The 24,241-nt window shown below is 37.2% G+C and overlaps 1 protein-coding gene across 1 annotated transcript in view; it reads left to right on the forward strand.

The window, feature by feature from the left end:
- Nucleotides 1-16,583, forward strand: part of CD81 (CD81 molecule) — a 1,063,451-nt gene extending 1,046,868 nt beyond the window's left edge. Inside the window, exons 7-8 of the mRNA XM_044082753.1 lie at nt 3,849-3,932; nt 14,419-16,583. Of these exons, the coding sequence (XP_043938688.1) occupies nt 3,849-3,932; nt 14,419-14,481 (147 nt within the window). The 3' untranslated portion in view covers nt 14,482-16,583. The remainder of the gene's footprint in view (nt 1-3,848; nt 3,933-14,418) is intronic.
- The last annotated feature ends 7,658 nt before the right edge of the window (nt 16,584-24,241 follow it).

The raw sequence follows: 24,241 nt of genomic DNA on the forward strand, positions 1-24,241 counted from the left end.
TTGTCAGTTCTCTGTCTTACCCTTTAGAGTATCCACTGTACTAATAGTGTTCACAAAGTGTCGAACTCTAGTCATAGCTCATTGCAGGCTACAAGGTATCTGTATTTTTTCAATATTTAGATGACATGCTTATCATTGCAGAGTCTTTTTCAAAGTGTCAGGAATCTCTCTTTCTCTTGGGTGAGAAATATGTTGTACAAGCTGGGAAAAAGGATTTTTTGATTCCTTCACATTGTCTTCCTGGGGTATCAATTAGGCACCTCGGTTAATAGACATTTTTCTTCCACAGGAATATAGATCTAAATCTGTTTGAAAGGTTTTTCACACAGAATTTCATCACTGCGAGGGAATACCTCAGAATTTTGGAGGTCACGGCATCCATGATTCTCATGATAACCCCTGGCAGGGACTCCACGTGGGAAAGATACAGTGGTATCTGAAATCTCTATGATACCAGCACCCTTTATCTTTTTAAATCCTAGTGCTGTGTAGTTTATCAGAGGAGAAAACATTTAGTGGAGACAACGGATATCTTTATATCCATGTCTCCACTCCCTCCCCAACTCCAAATCAGTCAGTCACCACAGGCACCTCACTTTGCTTGGCGAGCATTTTCGCAATAGACAAAAATCCAGGTAGTATGAGACACAAAGGGCATATGCAAGCACATATATATCAAGGAGTTGCTTGCCCTGATCAAGGCACTTAACTCTCTGAACCATCCTTGGTCCCTAGGACTTCATGTGGTTACAGACAATACTACAGTTATGTGGTGCATCATCAAGCAAGAGGGAACTAGGTCATACACGCTTTGCAGACTAGACATGTTAGCTTGGGATATAGCTTTTGCAGTACAATCTCACTTTGCAGGCATTCTATGTTCTTTCAGAGAAAAAATGTGTTGCAAACAAACCAAGCAGGACCAGGGCATACCCTCATGAATGGAAACTATATGGGTGTCTTCCAAGATTTGATCCATCTCTAGGGAGTTCCTCAAGCCTGTGTGCCTCCTGACTGAACAAACAAATGGCAAGATTTTTTTTCCAGAACTTCATACAAGAATGATGCAGATGCCTTTTCACTTCCTTGGACAGGAATATTCCTGTATTCTTTTCTACGCTTTCCAGTAATATCCATTGTACCTCTGAAGATTCAGAACTAATTTCTCAAGATCATTGTTCTGACTTTCTTTCGGCACAGGCAACCATATTTCTCCCTTTTAGAAATGGCCAGGGGCAGTTTCCACAAGCTCCCTCACAGATTGGATCGACTCACACAAGAACAGGGGTGTTTGATGCACACTATCATCAGCAATCAATTTCAACTGACTGCCTGGATGATAGGGTTTTAATTCCTTTTAAGCTCCTGTTTAAGGAGGATGTACAACAGGTACTAATGGAGGTCAGAAAGCCTGATACTAGAAAATCATATATTAGCAAATGGGGAATGTCTCTTTAAGAAGGTTTGCTTATTTAATTTGGCACCTTTTTCTTATAAAATGAAGTGGGTCAGTGTTAGTGATTTTATGTCTGAAGAAGTTCCTTTTTTAATTTAGAACAAAAGCGCTAATATATTTTTACATTAAAGGTCTGGTTGCTCACTCCGGTGCAGCATTTTTTTTTGTTTTTCTTAGTTTTTCATTACACTGGTGTGATTTTGTTTACCATATTAGCAAATGGAAAAGGTTCTCTAGTTGGTGCCAACAACATAACCTGCACCTGTTCAGGGATAATTAATCTCTGTTTTTACAGTATTTGTGTGAGTTTCTAAATTATGGCCTTTCTTATTCCTCTCCCAAGGTCCTTTTATCAGCCATTTTGTCATGCCTGCTCTTGGATCCCTCCTCTTTCAATGCAGCCTCATGTCAAAATGTTTTTGAAAGGGGTTCTGCATAAGAGGCCTCAAAGAAACTGGTGGCCTCTCCTTGAGATCTTAGAGAAGTTAACACTTGCTTCATTTGAAGCAGCTAACATAGCTGACTTGAGGTTCTTAACGTGGAAAACAGTTTTACTGATTGATCTGACCTCTGCAGATGGGTATCTGAGTTGCAAGCTCTTATAATGAGTCAGCCCTACTTTAGCAGAGGAGCAGGGTTTCTTTGGGAGCTAGTCCTCTTTTTTTATAACTAAAGTGGTATCCAGATTTACTTTAAGCTAAACTATCCATCTCCACCATTTTCTTTCCTGAACTTAAAAATGAGGGAGAAAGGATACTCTCCATGCCCTAGATGTGCGCAGTGGTGCAGCGATACCATTGTCGCCGCACAGCAAGAGGTTCTCTTGTTCAGTTCCCAGCTGGAATGCCTTCTGTGCGGAGTCTGCTTGTCCTCCCTGCGTTCGTTTGGGTTTCCTCTGAGTGCTCCAGTATCCTCCCACATTTCAAAGACATGCATCTGGAGCATTTCTCCATGGGCCTCCTCTGAAAACTGGCTTCATTCCAACTTAGACTTTGCCGGTAAACAAATGTTAAATAAATAAATAAATGTCCACAGACAATTCTGCCACTGTCTTGACAGAAATAAATCTTTCAGATCTTCGGATCAGTTGTTCATTTCTTGAGAAGGTAAGAAGGGATAATCTGTGTGAAAACAGTGGTTGTCTAAGGCTATTACCTTTTGTTTGACTCACCAGAACAAAACTTCCAGGCAGGATCAAGGCCCATTATACCAGGACCTTGGCTTCAACTGTGGGTTTTTGGAAAGAGTTAGATTTGAGAAGTATTCTAGAAGCTGCTACTTGGTCCTCTGTACATACATTTACAAAGCGCTGTAAACTTGATTCCTTCTCTAGGTCCACATCAGACTTTGCTAGGATCATTCTTCATGGGCTGCTGGACTCTGTCCACCTCCCAAATGTAGTAAGCTAGGGTAATCTACCCATATTGCTAAGGCTACTACAGCAGTGATAAATATGATGAACACAGTACAGGTGTGTAAGCAAACTTACCATAACAGCAGATGTTCCCATGGTTACTGCTGTAGTAACCACTCTTTCGCTCCATCGTCCTTGGTTTTTGGTGTTCTTTTTATGCCAGGGTGTGTACATTTATTTTTTTTTTGGTTGTTCCTAGCTTTGACCTTTCAGAGCTCAGCCTCCCTCTGTCTGTTGGCAAGAAACCTCGGAAGGATTTCATGCTCAAACTTTTCTTTTAGTCAGCTCAGCTTGAGCTGCCTGACAATATGGGCATGTGGAAGGTCCACTGAAGCTTTGGAAGCTGGACAGCTGTTAAAACCTTGGCAGTATATAAACCATATTGTTAAGGCTACTGCAGCAATGTTCATTCATACATCTGCTATTATGTCAAGCTTACTTACACAGCTGTAAGTCCTTTGTGCTTTTCTCAATGCACTTCTGGACTTGTTAATCTTACCCAGTCTGCATTAAATACATCATTATGTACTGAATTTTGCCATTTTCTTATCCTGTGTGTGATGATGTTGATTAGTAAGATTCTAATGTATTTTCTGCTCTTTGAGCATGGGTTGTGGTTGAAAAAGATTGATAGATAAGCCTACTTACCCAGTGAACAAATAATAATAAATAAAAATGGAAAACAAATTGTTTTTGTGAGTTTTTATGTCAATGTTTCAATTACTTTCATTCCTGGTTTTGTTTAAGCATGATATTTTGTTTCAGGGTACCAAGTTAAAATCATATGAAAAGCTTAAATAAATGTAGAAATCTGTAGGAAAATATAAGTGGTGTATCGGAACTGGTATCATTACTAATTCTACAAATCTAAATGGCATGCTGTGTATATATAAGAGATCAATATTGTTTGGAATATTGAAAGGGAAAAAAATGTATTTTTTCCATGTTACTGATTACTGTTTTTCATTTCCTCTACAGGACTGTCACGAAAAGATTGACGAATTGTTCAGTGTTAAGATATACTTGATTGGAATTGCAGCCATTGTTGTGGCAGTGATCATGGTATGCCTGTTCAAACTCTCCTCCTTAATATTTAGAACTTCAGTACACTTTCATGAGTCCTACCTCATTGTATGCTTACCTTTACTTGCCACCCCCACCTCTTTTCATCTCCTTCTGTATCCCTAAACTCCTTTGATCTGATACATTTTCTAATTTTTTCAACTTACGTTCACCAGAATTACTGTCCATTTTTTTTTTTCATCTATTAACTGGAGCTGCCTTGCGTTTGGTGTCCCTTGCCAAAGGCCTAGTGTTTCTGCTTGAATCCAAGCCATACAAAGATAAGAACAAGAAATTAAGTTTATTTTGAACTTCAGCTGCATTTTACTGTTTTACTGCATTCTTCTTCTTCTTTTGGCTTTTCCCGGTTAGGGGTCACCACAGCGGATCACCTGTCCGCTCATGATTGGCAGTGGAGTTTTACGGTGTCGAGTTGCCGGCCCGGCACCCAACCTTCCACAGAAGGCACACACATGCACGCACTCCCACCTAGGGCCAATTTAGAGTGCCCAATCCACCTACAGCATGCCTTTGGAATGTGGGAGGAAACCGGAGCACCCGGAGGAAACCCATGTGACCACAGGGAGGACATGCAGACTCCTCACGAAGGTACCCCAGCCGTGGATCGAACCAGAGAACCTCTTGCTATGAGGCGGCAATGCTAACTGCTACACCACCGTGGCTGCCCCTACTGTTTTACTGCATTAATTTGTGCTTTTTTTTTTTTTTTTACTTTTACTGTTTGTGCCTGCTTTATTTTCTACACTTGTTTTACACTGAAATATTGCTCAGATAGCATAGACTAGATCCAGACTTGCTGAATCTAGCCTGTTTTTCATACATTTGAACTCAAATGCAGCCATCTTACATTAAGAATTGCTGTCCTGCACCTTTGTGGCAGAAGTTTGCGGATATAGCCTTGTCTGAGCTGGGGATTGCTGGAGGAATGATCATTGTGTGATTTCCTATTGGCAGACTAGTTTAAAACTGTTTAATTCTACCTGTATGCAAGCCTTGCTTTTGCATGGGTTTTGGCTCACTTAACTGGATCTGCTTTGTATTTGGTGTCCTTTGCTAGAGATCTAGAGTGTTTCTGCTTGAATCCAAGCCATACAAAGCTAAGAACAACAAATTAAGTATATTTGGAGCTTTATCTCCACTTTTTCAACTGCATTTTACTGTTTTACTGCATTAATTTGTGTCTTTTAGATAATTTTAACTGTTTGGGCCTACTTCATTATCTGTACTTGTTTTGCACTGAAATATTGCTCAGATAGCATAGACTAGAACCAGACTTGCTGAATATAGCCTGTTTTTCATACACTTGAACTCAAATCCAGCCATATTACATTAAGAAGGGCTCCCCTGCACCCTTGTATCAGAAAAATGTGGATATAACCTTGTCTGAGCTGGGGATTGCTGTTGGAAGGATCATTATGTGACTACCTATTGGCAGACTGGTTTAAAATTGTTTAACTTTGCCCATATGTAAGCCTTGCATTTGCATGGGCTGTGCCTCAATTAACCAGAGCTGCATTGCATTTGGTGTATTTTGCCAGAGATCTAGAGTGTTTCTGCTTGAATCCAAACCATACAAAGCTAAGAACAAAAAGTTAAGTTTATTTTGAGCCTTATCTGCACTTTTTCAACTGCATTTTACTGTTTTGCTACATTAATTTGTGGCTTTTTGACTGTTTTTACTGTTTGTGCCTGCTTTATTTTCTAAACTTATTTTCTACTGAAATATTGCTCGGATAGCATAGACTAGATCCAGACTTGCTGAATCTAGTCTGTTTTTCATACAATTGAACTCAGATCCAGCCATTTTATGTTAAGAAGGGCTCCCTTGCACCCTTGTGGCAGAAGAATCTGGATATAGCCTTATCTGAACTGGTGATTGGTAGAGGAAGGATCATTGTGTGATTTCCTATTGGCAGACTAGTTTAAAATGGTTTAATTTTGCCTGTATATAAGCCTTGCATTTGCGCATAACTGTGCACCACACAATGGTGATTAGCAGTCCCCTGTATAGACACAAACGCCTAGAAACGCTTTTTTTCCCTAGGTTCTAGCCAGTGCAATACTCCCAGGCTTCCCTGCTGCTCTGCAGGCAACTCAGCTGCACACTTCTGCACTGAGCAGCGTTGCCACACTTTTTGTCCCTGATCTTCTATAGAACAACTCCCCGTTTTAATCCCAGAGTAAAAGCTGATCTGTAGACTAAGTCTCCTTGTTAATCCCAGTGCAAAACCTGATCTAAAGTGCCGTCTCACAAATTAGTACTCAAGGATTACCTGCTACCATAGATCGTCAGTTTCCCAACATTTCTCCAACCAGCCTGATTGACATGGGCATCCTGAGGCAATGTAACAATTGCCTCATGTGTACTGACAACCACTTGCTCCTTTAAAGCAAACAGAATGTGAGAGAGATGTAACTATACAATGAAACTAGAATCAGTTCTCTCACGTAACAAAGACACTCGCTTCCCCCATAGTGCATTTTTAGGCAGTGTTAAACAACAAAGCTTCCAACATAAAGAAATCCACTAGAGACAAACTCAAGGTCATGATGCTTAATGCTTGGAGCCTAAACATTTAACTGCACTCCCTGGAAGCACTTTTTACCTTGGAAAATGCTGATGTCTGTGCAGTCACTGAAACTTGGCTCAAGGCTGCAGAGAGCCATACAAAGCTACAATGCCTTTCACACATTCAGACCCCAAAACGAGAGTGAAAGAAGTTAAGAACCAAAGGTGGAGGTGTATCTATCTTCATTAAATACAAGCACACCTAGAATACATGTCTCTTGAGCTACTCCATTTGCAAATAACTATAGGTAAAATACCCTACCACATCACTGCTAATTACAGGTCCCCCACAATAAACCAAGAGAAGCACACCACCTATCTGGGTATGCTAGAGTAACCTTATTCATGGTAGATTTCAACTATCCTTCCATCGACTGAGCCACTTACACAGCACAGATACGATCATTATGAGGTTCCTGGACTTTAATTCAAATGCCCTGGAACAGATGGTCTGTAACCCCACAAGAGGGTCAAATGTTCTAGATCTAGTGCTCGCCAACATGGGGGGGGGTCACTGCACAACTCCCTGAGTGTTGCCCTCCTGGGTAAGGTCAGACCATAATTCTGTCTCGTTTGAAATAAAGATCAGACCTGACACACCCACAGGAGCAAAAAAACTGAAACATTTCTCCAAAGCAAACTGTAGCCTACTAAGAGATGGTATAAAAAGTTCCAAAGCCCCTGCTAACAGAGCCAACAATGACTCCTATACAGAATAGTACACAATTGCCCTATATAGCCACTTAAACAAATGTATTGACTCTACTGTACCTGACAGGAACAAAACCAGGTCCTATCAAAAAAAAAAAAACTACCTAGTGGACTTTAAGTATAGATAAGTTATATAACAAAAGAAAGAAACCGATATCTAAGAACAAGAGGGAACTTAATCAGCAGAGGAAGAACACCCTCCACAGCTTGAACAAGCAAAGCAGATATCTTGTAAAGCCCTCTAAGGATAGTTATGAGACTAAATTAGCATCCCTAGCTAAACACAAGCATAAGGCAGCCTTTAGCTATGTCTGAAACCTAAAAGTGAATACCCAGCTGTGTGCCAAACTTATAATGGACAGTACCACTCACACTGAACCTGAGGAAATTGCCAACCTGCTAGCTGACAGATTTGGCAGTAACTTCATCCCAGTGTCCCCACCAGCCATACACCAAAGCATTACTGAGGCCAGGTCATACAATCACTCTCCAAGGCCAAAAACACAGTCTCTGTGGGACCAAATAACATCCCAGTCTCCTTACTAGACAATCTAAAACAATACCTAGCGGAACCACTTGGCACTGTGTTTAACCATAGCCTGAGCACTGGCTTTGTTCTAGCAGATTGGAGAACAGCAGCAGTAATCCACTTGCACAAAGGGGGTCCATCATCCGACCTTGAGAACTATTGTCTCGTAAACCAAACCAGCCTCATCTGCAAGGCCATAGAAAGAATCTTCATGGGCCTCATCAAGGATATAGGCGATCTGCAGACTCTTAAACCAGTCCAGTTTTGTTTCATCAAGGGAAGATCTTGCTTATTAAACCTGGTGGACAATTTTGAGAATGTCACCAAAGCCCTGGATGAGTGACACAATCCCCCACTCAGGGATCATTGAGTAATGCTCTCAGCTGGGGATTAACCCATATGTCACTAGATGGGTAGCCAACTGGCTCACCGACAGCACACAAACTGCCAAATGTGAGGAGTCTACCTCCACCAGTAGACAGTTACCAGTGGGGTACCACAGGGATCTGTGCTTGACCCTCTACTGTTTGGAATCTATTTCACTGAAGTCTTGGTGAAAGTAGATGTCCTGTAGCTTACCAGGTTCACAGATGACTGCAAACTGGGTGCAGTCAGAGTCCCCCAACGATGTTAACATATTACAAAAAGGGCTGACACAGACAAATGATTGGTGCCAGTCATAGACTAAAAACTAAATGCAAAAAAATGCCTCATTATTCCCTTTGGCAAATAAGTAGTCCCTGTTAATTATGATCTAGATAACACCCTTCTAAGCTCAAACCCAGTGGGACTTGGAATCACAGGTTGATAGCAATCTAAACTTCGATCACCATGTGTCTGTGGTGGTAAGGAAAGCCTTCTACATTGTGGAGCTCATAAATAAGGACATCACATCCAAGACTAAGGAGGGTATAACTCTGCTGGACTCAACCCTTATCAGACCTATGATTGAGAACATTGCTTCCTTGCTTCCTTCTTTATGTATATCACCAGACACCTGCAGTAACTGGAGGAACCACAGAGACTAAAAGAATCCAGGCCCTCCAAACATGACCTACATGAAAGAACTGAAAGCCCTGCCACTGTACTGTGTATCATACAGGCTATAGAAAGGCTACCTATGCCTGACCTACAGAGCAGTCTCTGACGCTGCCCAAATGGAAATGCTAAACATCTGCAAATCAAATGGGTCAAGTCACTCACTCCAGGGATCTCAGCCTAGCCTGTGACATTAACAAAACATGTTGGAGAGGCAGGTATATTTCACAGAGATTGCCGCTCCTCTGGAATAAATTCCCACTTCATGTGAAGCAGAGCTCCTCAATGACCCTATTTAAGTGCATCCTTGACAATTGGATGGGTGACTGTAAATTAACCCCAAGGTGGCAACTATGTCCCTCATGGACAGGGGCAGTCAGTGCTGATCATAGAATTGCTCTGCTATGACCATCTACTGTGGTCAATTAGGGTGCATGTTTTTTTTTACATGGCTAGGCTTGTAAAAGCCCTAGGGTCCATTAGCATAGTAACCTCCTATGAACCTATAAGCCTACCTGTACTGCCACCATCATAACTCTGCCTTCTGGGTATACTGTAACTATTCCTTGTTTTCAGTGGGAGTAATTTATATTTTTTCACATATTTTAAACACTGCTCATATTCCATTATTGTTAATGCAAGCTTTTTATATTATACATGTTCACTCTGATGACTTTTGTTGATTTATATTTTACTATGGCCAGGATTCCAAAGAATGAACTCAGGCAATCGAAAGTTCATAAAAATTTAATCCAGCAGGTTAACCAAAATGATCACACACAAAAAGCACTAAAACACAGTATACACTATGTGCTACGGATTAAGCGCTTTCATCCACTCCCATTGTGGACTTCATCAGAATACGTAGCACATCCACCTGGTTGTTTAAATATCATTTTTTGGCGCCAATGGGCTAATTCATTTCCTTCACACATTTAAAGTTGTACAATTCCTTTATATGATATTATATGTAGCTATATAACACTACTAATACATTAAAACTAATATGTATTCACAGACATTATATGCCTACTTATGCATTGTGACAAGGTTGAACAATAATTTATATAGAAAGTTATTTATATAACAAAATGACAAAAAACTAAATAATTAAATGTTCATACACGATTACCTCATACCGTAGCTAACAAAATGGGCTTAACAGGAATATTGTCATTTAGACCTGGAAGGGTGGTGGCATCAAGCAACTGTTGCCACTTTACCTCCTTCTGTCCCAATATAGCCTTTATGTTACCACCTCTAGGAGTTACCCTAACTTGTTCTAAAATACCAAATTTAAAGTTGTGGCTATTTCCCCACTTCTCAACATGCCTATATAAGGCATTGTTTTTATCATTTTTCCTAATCATATATAAATGGTCATAAATTCTGTTTTTAAGACATCTGTCAGTTTTTCCCACATAGTATCCAGAACATACTGTACATTTGGCTAAGTATATCACATGTTTAGTGTTACAATTCCCTGAGTTAATTATAACCATAGTTTTATTAATATCTCCCAAAACTAAATTATCATCTTCTAAGACTGCGTGGCATTGCCCACGTGCCCCACACTTCCTGGTATGGCCATTTATGCTATTCATCCTAGTGATTTCCCCACATTTTTCTAAGCTGCTCTTCAAATTCCGCCCAGTCTTATATACAAAAACTGTACAACTTGTGTGATGCACTTGTCTGCCGTTAAGATATTTCAGTTGTGCATAACTTTTTTAACTTGATTAACATAGGGATTGTACTCTAATATACAGGCATGGTTGAAATGCGTTTCACCACCAACAGATGTAGAAAGAGGGGGTGGGTTCTGTACCAACCCCGTGCCTAATAAAGGTTTGTATTTACAGCCCCATTCCCTTATAACATAACTGGTAATGTCATTAATTAATGCTTTAGGGTAACTCCATTCACTAAACATACATCCTAAAAAATTTATCTCCCACACCATATCTTCATATTGTGAAGTCATTCTGGCAGCTCTTATACACTGCCCTTTTAGTATATTTTTCACCTGACTTCTTGGATGATTACTTGAAAATTCTAAATAGGCATTACTGAATGTATTTATTTATTTTATTTTACATTTGTTGACCGGGCTAGTCTGGCTGGATACATGTCCATTTTCAGCAGAGGCCCGAGGAGAAAAGCTCCACTAAACTACCAAGAACATTACATAAAAAAACATTACTGTTAAGGAATAGCATCAAATTGAAAGTTATAAGAACACACAGAGCGAAAGATAATAACACAGAGAAACAAACTTACAATATGCAGTTCATTACATTGTATCCTTCCTATGAATACATGACTTAAACCCAGTAGGTGTATTGCTAACAAAAGTATCCAGATAAGCTATACCTTCAGTGTTGTAACTGAATGTAAATTTTAGATATGTACTTGTATTATTCAAATATTCAATAAATTGCTTGAATTTATCCAAAGAGTCGTCCCATAATATGAATATATCATCCAAAAAAAACAAGTGTAGTATCGAATACTACCAAAAAAAATTCACTTTTGAACACACAATTATCTTCCCAGTCAAGCATGTCCAGGTTGGCAAAGATGGGGAAGATGTTGGTGGTGAAACGCATTTCAACTGTGCCTGCATATTAGAGTACAGTCCCTATGTTAATCAAGTTAAAAAAGTTATTATGCACAACTGGAATATCTTAACGGCAGATGAGTGTATCACACAAGTTTATTATTTATTTATTCCACTTTGGTGACCGGGGAAGTCCACTGGGCTCAAGAGCCCGTTTTCAGTGGAGGCCCGGGGAGAAAAGCTCCACAATACAAAGTTACATCACATAGTGAATTACAAAGAAAAAATATTTGCATTACAGTCAATAGATAGTATTACAACAAACAGCAGGTAGAATTGCAGTCGAATAGGTATCATTCACTAAAGCAACTAAGATATTAAAGAAATTATCCAGGAGGATGAGAGGCATAGAGCAAAAGGCTGGATGTAGATATTAGTTACATTTACAATCTAGGTCTATGAGAGAAATTAGAGAGGTATGAAGGTTAACCGGAGAGAAGGAAGAGGGGAGCTTGGGAGGTATGGGATGAAGAGTGCAGTTACATTTTCGGTGAAGAAACAAGTAGGAATGAAGTTGTGTTTTGAAGGTGTGTAGGTTGTCACAGGTCCTCAGTGTAGAGGGCAGGGCATTCCATTTTTTAGCTAGGGAAAAGAAGAGTAGAAGCTGACCAGTTGGGCACTTGGGTTTGTGGACTGAAATAAGGTTTTGGTGAGTAGATCTAAGGGGTCTGAGGGGGGTATATAGTTGAAGCATATTAGATAGTGCGGGGCAACTGGTGGGTTGAAATAATTTGTGGGCTAAGACAATTTGGAGGAAGTCTAGTTGATTGGGGAGTTCAAGCCAATTTAAAGTTTGTAGGGAGGTGCAGCGATGAGAGAAGGAATTAGCCTTAGTGGCAAATCTGGAGATTTTATTGTAGCATACTTCAAGTTTGGAGATAAGGGTGGAAGATAGATTAGTAAGCAGAGGAGCGCCATATAGAAGAGATGGGAGGAGATATTTGGTGGCCAAGGTATGTCTAGTAGAGGGAGAGAGGAAGTGGTTATTTCTGTACAGTAGGTCGAGTTTTATGTGGGTTTTCTTGATGTTAAGTTGGATGTGGGTATTGAATTTTAAGTGTTCATCGATGGTAACCCCCAGGAGTTCGGCGGAGGGAACGATGTCAATGATGGAGTTTTAAGGCTGGTAATTTGAAATGAGTTTTTATCAGTGGGAGTAGATTTAGAGGGAGTGAACAGAAGAATAAAGTTGTAGGTGAGGCACCAGTTTTTGTATGTAAGACTGGGCGGAATTTGAAGAGCAGCTTAGAAAAATGTGGGGAAATCACTAGGATGAATAGCATAAATGGCCATAACAGGAAGTGTGGGTCATGTGGGCAATGCCACGCAATCTTAGAAGATGATAATTTAGTTTTGGGAGATATTAATAAAACTATGGTTATATTTAAATCAGGGAATTCTAGCACTAAACATGTGATATACATAGCCAGATGTACAGTATGTTCTGGATACAATGTGGGAAAAACTAACAGATGTCTTAAAAATAGAATTTATGACCATTTATATAGGATTTGGAAAAAGGATAAAAACAATGCCTTATATAGGCATGTTGAGAAGTGGGGGAATAGCCACAACTTTAAATTTGGTATTTTAGAACAAGTAAGGGTAAATCCTAGAGGTGGTAACATAAAGGCCCTATTAGGAGAGAAGGAGGTAAAGTGGCAATTGCTTGATGCCACAACCCTTCAGGTCTAAATGACAATATTCCTGTTAAGCCCAATTTGTTAGCTAGGGTATGAGGTAATCATGTATGAACATTTTGTTATTTAGTTTTTTGTCATTTTTTTTATATAAATAACTTTCTATATAAATTATTATTCAACCTTGTCACAATGCATAAGTAGGCATATAAGGTTTGTGAATACATATTAATTTTAATGTATTAGTAGTGTTATATAGCTGCATATAATATCATAAAGGAATTGTAAAGCTTTAAATGTGTGAAGGAAATGAATTAGCCCATTGGCGCCAAAAATGATATTTAAACAACCAGGGTGAATGTGCTACATATTCTGATGAAGTCCACAATGGGAGTGGATGAAAGCGCTTAATCTGTAGCACATACGTGTTTTAGAGATTTTTGTGTATGTTTCTCAGTGACAGTTTTGGTTAACCTGCTGGATTAAATTTTTATGAACTTTCGATTACCTGAGTTCATTCTTTGGAATCCTGGCCACAGTAACATTTTCCTTTTTCGTTTTTCACAGTTGTTGTTGGGAAAACATTAACTTTTGTTATTTATTGATTTATATTTTATTGAAGTATTGTATAGTCCACTGAGCAGGGACTCTTACTGACCATTCAGACTGTGCTGGTAAACAAATGGAAATTCATTTCCAACATGTTCAATAAAATTGCCATTTTTTTATCTTGTAAAAGGTTTACATTTTTTTTCTTTTACCACCTGTATTAATATGTTTTTATTAAAAATGCCAAATGAAAATGGTAGTTAAATTTTTAAGATGAGTACTACAAAGGCACACTTCAAAACTAAATGTGTAAACAGGCACTGTGCATAAAAACAGTGTTTCTTGTTAGGGGCCTATCTTTCTACAACCATAATGCTAGTGGCACCCCTATCTTTAGGTATGCTAAGCTATCATAACCTTTGAGGAAGAACATTGCCCTTTGTAACTGACACAGTTAGTCTCAGAGTAAGTCTTAGTGAATAATATTTGAATTGCATTATCTCCATAAGAAGGTATGTGGCATTGTGTACTCTTTTGGCTGTCTGTAAGTACAGGTATTCCTGTCATACTTTTTAGTGTAAGGTTTACAATAGAATTTTTACAAATTCTGTGTCTTGCTTCACGTTTTGTCTTTATGCTGCATGCATATATACGGGTGTATCTCATTACAAACTGCTCAGCATTGTTTTTCAAACAAGCTGTTCTCTTTGAATCCCATCCTTACCTTTCGTATTCTTCATTGTTCACTGTCAGAAAAAAGAGTAGAGCACACTGGTCCATTTCTCATAGTTTTTCTTTTGCCTCCGCAGATCTTTGAAATGATCTTCAGTATGATTCTTTGCTGTGGAATACGGAACAGTTCTGTCTATTGAAATGAAAGAAAAAGAGAAGACTGCATTTTAAAGCCGTTGCAGGTCGTCTGAAAAAAATAAATAATCCATGGAACTGTACATATATAAATATATATAAATATTCAAAGTATTACTACATGTGCTTACTGTTGGACTTTTATTCTAAACATCTTTTTTTATAATCTTCTTTACCCGTGGCTAGACAGTACATGGTTTTGCATGGTAATGGCTCCATGTTTGCTGATATATATGTAGGTATATAAGACAGCTTTTTTCCTTCTACTCTAAGGACTCCTTTTAAAATTGGTACTTGCTTGCAAAATACATTTGTGGAGCAAAAAAGCAGTTCAGGGACTTGCAGACTCAAGGCACCCTTCTTTTGTCAGGTTATTGCCATGTTGCTGTTTAGTCATGCCTGAAGATTTCCCAGCATGGGTGTAGTGTGCGAATGAAAACAGTGATCATTTGACATATACCAGAAGTATATATTTTGCACGGCATCCTTTTTTAAGCCCCTTATAATCTTAGAATTGAACAAGAGTCTAAAGCTTTACACTTGATTAGTCTACTGGATGAGTCTATACTAGAACATCGATAATTAGTATATCATAAGTAAACAGTGATGTAAAATGTTGTAACCAGCAAAAATATTGTACAGGATTAAAAGACATTGTCCTTCTCTCTGTGACATGAGGAAACCTGCTCCAGATAATTGGTCTCCAAATATTTTATGTGCAGAAGCTATTAAAATAAAAAAGCTCACCTTTTTATTCTGAATTGCCTTGATGTAGGAGACACCATTCTGTCCAAATGATAATTCCACAGTCAGTCCAGTATAATGTCAACATTAAGGTTTTTTGCTTAAAGATAAGCATTAAAGTTTACTCTTCCTCTGAGGGATATGAAGAAAAGATTTGGTGGTTTTTAATGTTCATTTGAAATATATTACATTATAAATCTGAATACATAAGCAGCACATCTCTGTTTTAAATCAAGTAACATATGCTGCTTCCCTGTAATTGTCTTACTAATTAATTTACCATAAAATACGTTTTCATTACCAGCACCATTATCCTCTATGCAGTGTATATGTTTTGGGAAAACACATCGATATGTTTTAAGTAATTACCATCCTGCAGTCATTTTGTTAGGTGTTGACACTAATTCAGTTTATTTTTTGCTTGTCCCTTGTGGCCTGTTTGTAGGTTACAATATATTTTCAATGTCTAAATTTTGTTTTGTTTAATTTCTGTACTTTATTGAATCACATTCCATGGCTTTAGACTCTTTAATACTGACTTCATTTAATAAAGATGATTTCACGTCAGAGGTTTGTCACATCTATTAAAATATCCAGTTCAGTCTATAATTCCAAAAAATAAAATTAAAAAAAAAAAAACTTCTTGCTCTCTGTATTATGCACTGCAGCCGTCAGTGTTAGGTTTTTCTTGACCATCATCTGAAACTCAGTTATTGGATTTTGTAGTGTTTTTTGGAAGTTTCCCCAACATGTACCAACAGAAGCAGTTGTAAGGGTTCTGCATTAATTTTTTTTTAAGCTTGGGTGACGTCTATGTTTTATGATATTTTCAACATTTTTACAAAGTTGTAAGTGATTTGATTGCAGCACACAACCAAATAACATTATGACTAAGTTGTTTAAAGTATGTTTTGGTACTCTAATATTTGTACTGCACTTCACTGGCTTTAAAACGGGAACGTATAAGCAAGTGACTGTGGTATCATGGGTGAATAAGGTAACTTTTACCCATTCAATCTGTCTCCGTGTATAAACTTGTAGTATTCATAGTAGCATTACCCTTTCTGCTCCTACATCTATGTTTGCATCTTTATAAACAAATAATAGCAGATATACATTGTTGTAAAAACATACTCTATTTTGTTCAACTAAATTAATTTCTTATGTCACAGAGTCAGTTCCCGCTTGACTTTTGGATGCAATCTCTTTATAACTTTGTGTGCAGTACAGTGTTCACTCTTAACTGTTTTAAGTCTTTTTACTATGAAAGTTTGCAAAACAAGCCCTTTGTTCACAAAATGATCCCTTGAGTCACAAGTTCTTACTCTTTCAGTCAGAAAAGCTGTTTGCAACATACATAGCATTGGGACACCTCCAAATAAATGCCTTTCTCAACGGTTGAAGCCCCTTGTAGCCCCCCACATCCTCCAGACATGCATATATCAACTCCATAGTCACCCGGTGTTGAGGAAGAGAGAAAAATTCCAAATACAAGCATCAGCAACCTCTGGCAGTCACAGTTTTTACTCTTAACATAGGTGAGCAAGTAATTTCTGAGATTTCCCATGTTGAAGACACACATGAAGGCCATTTTAAATGTGCTTGTAGAAGTGTTTTTTTCCTGTAAGATAGCCGTACCAAAATTAATTTCATATCATTCAGTACTGTCCTCAGAATTATTTGACTAGAGTTTGAACTGTACACTTTAAGTTTGAAGAGAAACTTGTTAGAACATCCATAGTTTTCTACATTTGTAATGCTGTCTTGGATGGGAATTATATAAATATGCTTGCATTAATTATTTTTATATAAATATATATATATATATATATATATATATATATATATATATATAAAATGAGAGAGATAGATATAAATATGTATAGATAAGATTGAAAGATTGATGTATATAGATCGATCTTACTATCTATATACATACATATATACTGGAAAAAAACGGCAACACCAACTAAACCAAAATCAGACCGGGAAGTGAGCAGTCGATAGTACGTCCTGGAAGTCACCCAAAAAGATGCAGAATACTTTCAAACGATACCTGAACGCAGCTTTATTAGTCAAAATAAGAGCGTTTTCGCTGTCAGTTCAAGCTGGCAGCTTCCTCAGAAAAAAAGCAAGTGAAACATTTGGCGCCAAGCCTTAAGTTAAAATCTAAATCAGGTGTGTCATCATGACATCACTACTTCCTTAAAAATAATTTAAAAACACACTAACATATTTACAATTAGACCAAGACATTTTAGAATAAAATTACAGATACAATTATCTATGTCCCCATCGAATACCACAAATTAAAAAAGAACCCAATGAGGGGAATAACAACAAATTGTTTGACATCTCAGTAGTATTAAAAATGAGAAGTTATATAAAATAGGGCAAATTGTTTTATTTCTTGTGTTTAGTAACAACATATGGCTGGTCCTTTTCACTTATCTACTGAGAAGTTACTGGTGGAATGTTTCTTTCATAGACAGTTCTATTTCCACCTATTTGTGAGGGTAGTCTAATGTTCCGTAGTTGACCTATTTGATTGATTTTTTTATATTTTTATATTTATACATATGCATTTTCTGTATTTGCCTTTTATTTTGTGACAAACAATTTGTTGTTATTCCCCTCATTGGGTTCTTTTTTAATTTGTGGTATTCGATGGGGACATAGATAATTGTATCTGTAATTTTATTCTAAAATGTCTTGGTCTAATTGTAAATATGTTAGTGTGTTTTTAAATTATTTTTAAGGAAGTAGTGATGTCATGATGACACACCTGATTTAGATTTTAACTTAAGGCTTGGCGCCAAATGTTTCACTTGCTTTTTTTTTTCTGAGGAAGCTGCCAGCTTGAACTGACAGCGAAAACGCTCTTATTTTGACTAATAAAGCTGCGTTCAGGTATCGTTTGAAAGTATTCTGCATCTTTTTGGGTGACTTCCAGGACGTACTATCGACTGCTCACTTCCCGGTCTGATTCTGGTTACATACATATATAGCTTTACATATATACACAGTAGGTTTACTTTTAAACTACACTACCTTAAGATAAGATAACACATGATGGTATTAATAGCTGTAAGCTTGTGTAGTTTCCATCCAGGTAGTAATACAACGTTTACACAAACCTCAGGAGCATGTCCATAAAGGTTTCGTAGGTGACATGGATAGTTAATTTTTGTTTCCCCCACTAAAGTTTAAAATAAAATAAGTGCAGCTAGTTGTGGGCTGTATTTAAAGTGAACAGGTCATATAATGTTTAAAAGTGAGTACATGACTATAGGTCTACCTGAAACACCATTCTGAAATGTGTAAGTAACACAAGCATGGATGCTTAACATGCAAAACTAATGTGTAAATATTATGACAAGTCCTAAAAACATGACATCTGATAAAACGTTGACAATGTAATGTTTTAAAAACAGTTAACGCTGCTGCTGTAGGATTACTGCAGAAGAATTCTAGTTTTTGTTTCTAGTGTGTGTTTTTCTATGAAAGGCAGATTAATGTATAAATGCATTTGTAAATTAACATTATATGATAAGATACTGTGTAAGTTTCACATTACTTTTGTTTCTCTCTGTATTTTCTGTTGTAAACTCAGTGTATGTGTATCCATTAATATGCATTTTATAGACCTTTAATTTTTCCTTAAGAAAAGGGAAAGCTTGAATGCCTAAATAATACTGTTCACAGCCTGCGTTGTTAGGAAACATGCATGAGTTTTTACTTCATTACTATGAAGTTGCAATTCATTGGGAAGGGTTTAGTTGGTTTACATATACATTGAACACTGAGACAGTTTGGTATGCTGCACTAACAGACTTGTTATCACTTGTATAACAAACCTCCCAGCTCTTATAATCTTTATAGAATAACAGAAGCTAACTATCAGGAAGTATCAGAAAAACAAGCCTTTCACAAAATTCACATTTCAAACTGAATCTGAGATTCTTCATCTTGTAACATAGCTAGAGTACACTGAGCATTTTTATAACATGGTAATGCATGCCAGACATTCATGTTCTTTTATAAATATCTCTATTTTTGTTTCTAATTGTCTCTTGTATGTAGTGTTTGAAAAATGTGGGAAACCTGTACTTTATCATTAAAGACAGTACTTACAAATATGGTATAATAAAGGAAATTTATGGAGTGTACTGGAAGAAAATAAGACTGGGACACACCAGTTGTTATTTTTCCTCATTATTATGAACAGGTTATAAAATGAGAGCTATCTTGAAAATAAAATATTTCACTCGTATTGCCATTTTCTTTTGAAATACCAATCAAAATAGATTGTGTTAACTGCTGCTTCTCCGTTTCATGTTGTTGAAACTAGATGGTACTCGGAAATAATTTCTTTATAACCTGTGCTTTTTCTGTTACAAGTCTCTTCTATGAAGTAGTTGTGCATATCATAAAATAAATCAGGAGATATCTAAAGGTTAATTAATTAAAGGTATCAGTGCTCTTTGCATCATTAACATGAATGTTTAAGGGGAAATATAGAAGGAAATTACACTGAAGTCGTGTACACTTGTGAACTTTTCCTGTGCAATTCAGATTTTCATGACTCATGAGGTTCACACTCCCTTTAAGAGAAAAGGTTTATCTGTTATAAAGAACTGCAGTTTCACATGCAAAACTTTCTTTAACACTTTTATTGCGTTATCACTTAAGTCATAGGCAAACATGCATTTATATGAAACAAAACAAACCATATTATTATGCTGATAGTTGCAAACATTATACATCATGTATAGTCTCTTGTACAACTGTCGATCTAATGTTACATAAATTGCTAATTTCCTGCCTTTCCTTAAATCTCACTCCTCTAAAACATTATTCTGCTTGTATTGTTTCCACAATTTCTATCTTTTTTTCCATGTAATTTGGTCCTACACTTTTCTAAAGATCCCTCTTCCAGTTCTTTTAGCTCTGTTACAGTATTCACTACACCAAATAAAGTTGGTTTAGACTTGGATTTTAGTAATTGCTTTTTTGTGGCAGCCACCAGAATTAAACTTGACAAGGCCTTCCTGTGTCTAGGCAATTCAGATCCTGTAGCCCACCTCAAAAAATTTCCGTAGCTACACCCATTTGCTCACCCAGTATTTTTCACAAAGTACTCTGTAGGGAATTTTTAAAGTCTACCAAATCATTGCACTCCCAAAACATATGTTCCCAATTACCTCTTTCTTGTATTTTCATAGGTAAGGAATAGGCTTGATGCCCTTGAGGGCCATTTTAAGCTTAGCCAGTTTCCCTTTTTGTGCTCGAATTCACCTACCCCATTCGGTCTTTACCTATCCGATGGTCAATAATTATGTATTACTCCTAATGAGAATAACTGGGATTATACCATAGATAATTTGTGGAGAAACATGCATGGGATAAAGCATTTAGGAGCTGCCTGTTTCCATTAGTAGTACAGGGGGCAGTTCTGAGGTAAATTTTCTGTTTCCCATCCATAGATCCAAGATGAGCTTGAATATGAACAGGAGTGAACTTTGATGGGGATAGAAAGTCTGTTCCAGAGCAGCAGTGTCCTCTGTGGGATATACCTGTACCTCCAAGCCATTCTGTTGATGTTGCAGAAAAGGTTTATATACCTAGACTGAGCATTTTTGATGCCATTTGACTTGTTGGTGTGCAGTAAATCCATCAGTATTTGGTTGAGGATGCCTTGTATGCCAGACAAGGACATTCTTCTCCATCACACCTCCATTTGTCATCTACCTGAGGAAAAATTCTTTGTAATCTGCTTGGGGTATGAAAATACGTATGGAAACACTTCAAACAAAAATCCTACATCTTCTAGTCTCGGTTGCCTACTTGGGAGCTGTACATATGTCCCCCCATTATTTCCTTGTGAATTGTTTATCCAGTCTCTCTTCACAATCTTTTCTAAGCTCCTCTGATTGATTCCTATACTTTATATGCCCTATTAATTATCCCTTTTTTATCAACCATTTCTGTTCTAGATTCAACTAAAAACCTCTGCCAGAGTAGATCTTTAACTTAGGGTTCCCCTACCCCTTTCTCTTTGCCTATAGTCAGATATCAATCCCTGACAGGGATGGTTGTCTCTAACCTGCAGTCCAAATGTCTCCTTTGCCTCCTCCCCTTGTATTACCTTTCCTTCTCAAGTTATTTGCTCTCAATACCTAGGTTCCTTTACCAGTTTTTTTCCAGTAAATTCCAACCCCCGCTGCCTGTTCTCTGTACCCCTAATTGCAGTTATCCCTGTCGGCAGAATCTCCTTTCTCCACTCTCATATTGACTTTGTTCTTTGAATACTTTCTGCACTTTATGAATATAATATTCTCAATGACTGTTTTTGTTCTCCTTAAGGATCTGCAACAAGAAACATGCAACATTTTCTGTCATAAAAGATCAACAAACCAAAGAAAAGGAAATATGTCTAAAGCTCAACTCTTCTGACCAGTTTAGGCTGACAGGTTTAAGCCAAGGACAGCATCCGATACAGACACATTTTTTTGCAAAGCTGTTTGTTTCTGTTACATCATGCAAGTCCTTGTGTGGAAAAGAATACATTTGGGCTTTGATAGAGAAGGAAAGTGAAAAATGCACCATGCTTCTACTTCCAGGTCATAGGAAAGTGGAGAATGCACCATGCTTCTACTTCCAGGTCATAGTGATGTGCAAGTGAAGGCCACTGAACGGCAGTGACTCTTATGAGAAACACTGTTCCGTGATCATCTTTCATATGAGGTATGCCTGTATAGTTTTAAATATAACTTGTTTATCCTGAGAAGAGATTTCCTTAACCTGCAGAAATACTCATGATAATTTTTATATTTAATTTAATAATGTCATAAAGATTCCATAAAAATCCAGTTTGTTTAATGAGAAGTATGACCAAACATGTATACACTATGCGCTAGAAAATGGAAGTATATGAAGTTCACACTTAATATCAAATTTTTGATGCCTACAAGTTTAATATAATTGCATATATGATCGAGAACTGTTTGCTAAGAGTAATTTTATGGTAAATATATGGGACTTCAGAAACGAAGCAGGACTGCCAGGATCTAAAATATCCAATGATGATATAAGGTGCTGCCAGGTAACTGAACAAGGAATCAAGTAAAACAAGTTGAGCAAAAGTCTGCTGCAGCTTCAGCCTGACCCTTGTTGAAATGTAGTACAGATTAGTGTCTTTGGATGTCATACCCATTGTTTCTCAGCATGTATCGACTGTACACGTGATTTGCTTCATTTTTTCTTGTATAGTATGGCTACCTTGATGAACCTACTTTATCTTCAAAATTAAAATGACTAAGTTTGCAGATGTACACCAGGCAGATGACATATGAGTATACACAAAGTATCTGTCGATACTGGTAAGGAGGAGTTTTGTCATTTTCTCTTTTTAAAAATTGACAGACAGTAATCTTTGCACTACATGCAGTATATTACAAGCAGATTGAAGAATATATTTTTTTAATCTGCAGTTGTTGACATGAACTGTGAAGATGGTTCCTTTTCAAATCAGGGTCTGGTTCCCATGAAATGGCATTTGTCATATTTTGTTGTATCATGTTTATGAGTATATGGAGTTTTGCCTTTTTAGAATCAAACATACAGTGAATAAGAGTTTTAATAATATGAGATGTCTAATACATATCTATCTATATGGATATCTGTGTGTGTGCATATATATGTGTGTGTGTGTGTGTGTGTGTGTGTGTGTGTGTGTGTGTGTGTATATATATATATATATATATATATATATATATATATATATATATATGTATACATGTATATATTTATATATATATATATATATATATATAATATATATATATATATACACATACACACACACACATAGAATAGTGTGTATGTATAAATATCTATGCATTTATATATATATATATATATATATATATATATATATATATATATGTGTAGAGAGAGAGAGAGAGAGATACTGACTATTCTAAATTTCCCATTTAGGATCCTTGAAACCCATATTTTTCATGATTTAAATATTCATTTCAAACACTAGTGAAAATCTTCACATCACTACATTTTTTGAGATAAGTTCCTTTGAAGGTAATAGTACACTAATTTCTTGCACTAGAGTTTTAGAACTCACCAAGGACTTGGTATATTCTTGTTACAACCAGGCATTCCTATCTCTCTTCATTTGCCTGCTGTATCAGTCCACTGTGCTGTGTGTGTGCACGTTGCTGTTGCAGGTTCCTGTAAGACTGTTCACTTTAACATTGCCTGTATTTTCAAAGTTAAACATACCTACAAAAACTGGGTTTTGACAATATATTTTGTTGCAGCTTACCTGCTTTAAAATAGTAGCCATAATTATATGCACCCTGATTTGAAATGTGTACACAATTTTCTATAACAGTTCTGAGGTCATGATCAGCTTTTTAAGCAGCAGTGTAGAGCAACTCCCCAATGCCAGCATTATTTTTAAAGTTGCATGTCAAACTTATCTTATGTTCTCATTTTAAATGTACCTAGTTGTGTGACTGGGAGGCCAGTCAGTGGCACTAACCTTTAATGCTCTACATTACTTTGATTAACATGAAAGTATTTTTAATGGTTTACATCTTGGGATTATAGCCATGGCTAGATATTACGTAGACTTCAAAGAACTGTCATGTGACACAGAGGACATTTCTTCATGCATCCTTGGCTAAGCTGACAACTCAGAGCCTTAATCCTCTGTGATGTCCACCAGTAAAAGGTCTAGAGTGCTACCTCCAGAACTTGCTGCAAGGACAAAATGTTTCCAATGCAAATATTTGCACCACAGCTATTTGGTTTATGGTACATGCCTTCACTAAACCTAATTGTGTTCACTATGAATCAGTGAGCTAGGTTATATTTGACATCATTACTCTTGAGGATCAGATTTCTGAACATTGGTCTTTGAACTGTCCTCTAGTTCTTTTTCTGCTTAACACTTACTACATGGACTTCTTTCATGTCAAGGACACATCAAGTAGAATCTTC

The sequence above is a fragment of the Protopterus annectens genome, chromosome 9.part0, assembly GCF_019279795.1.
Source record: "Protopterus annectens isolate FY-2018-M chromosome 9.part0, PAN1.0, whole genome shotgun sequence".
NCBI lineage: Eukaryota > Metazoa > Chordata > Ceratodontiformes > Protopteridae > Protopterus > Protopterus annectens.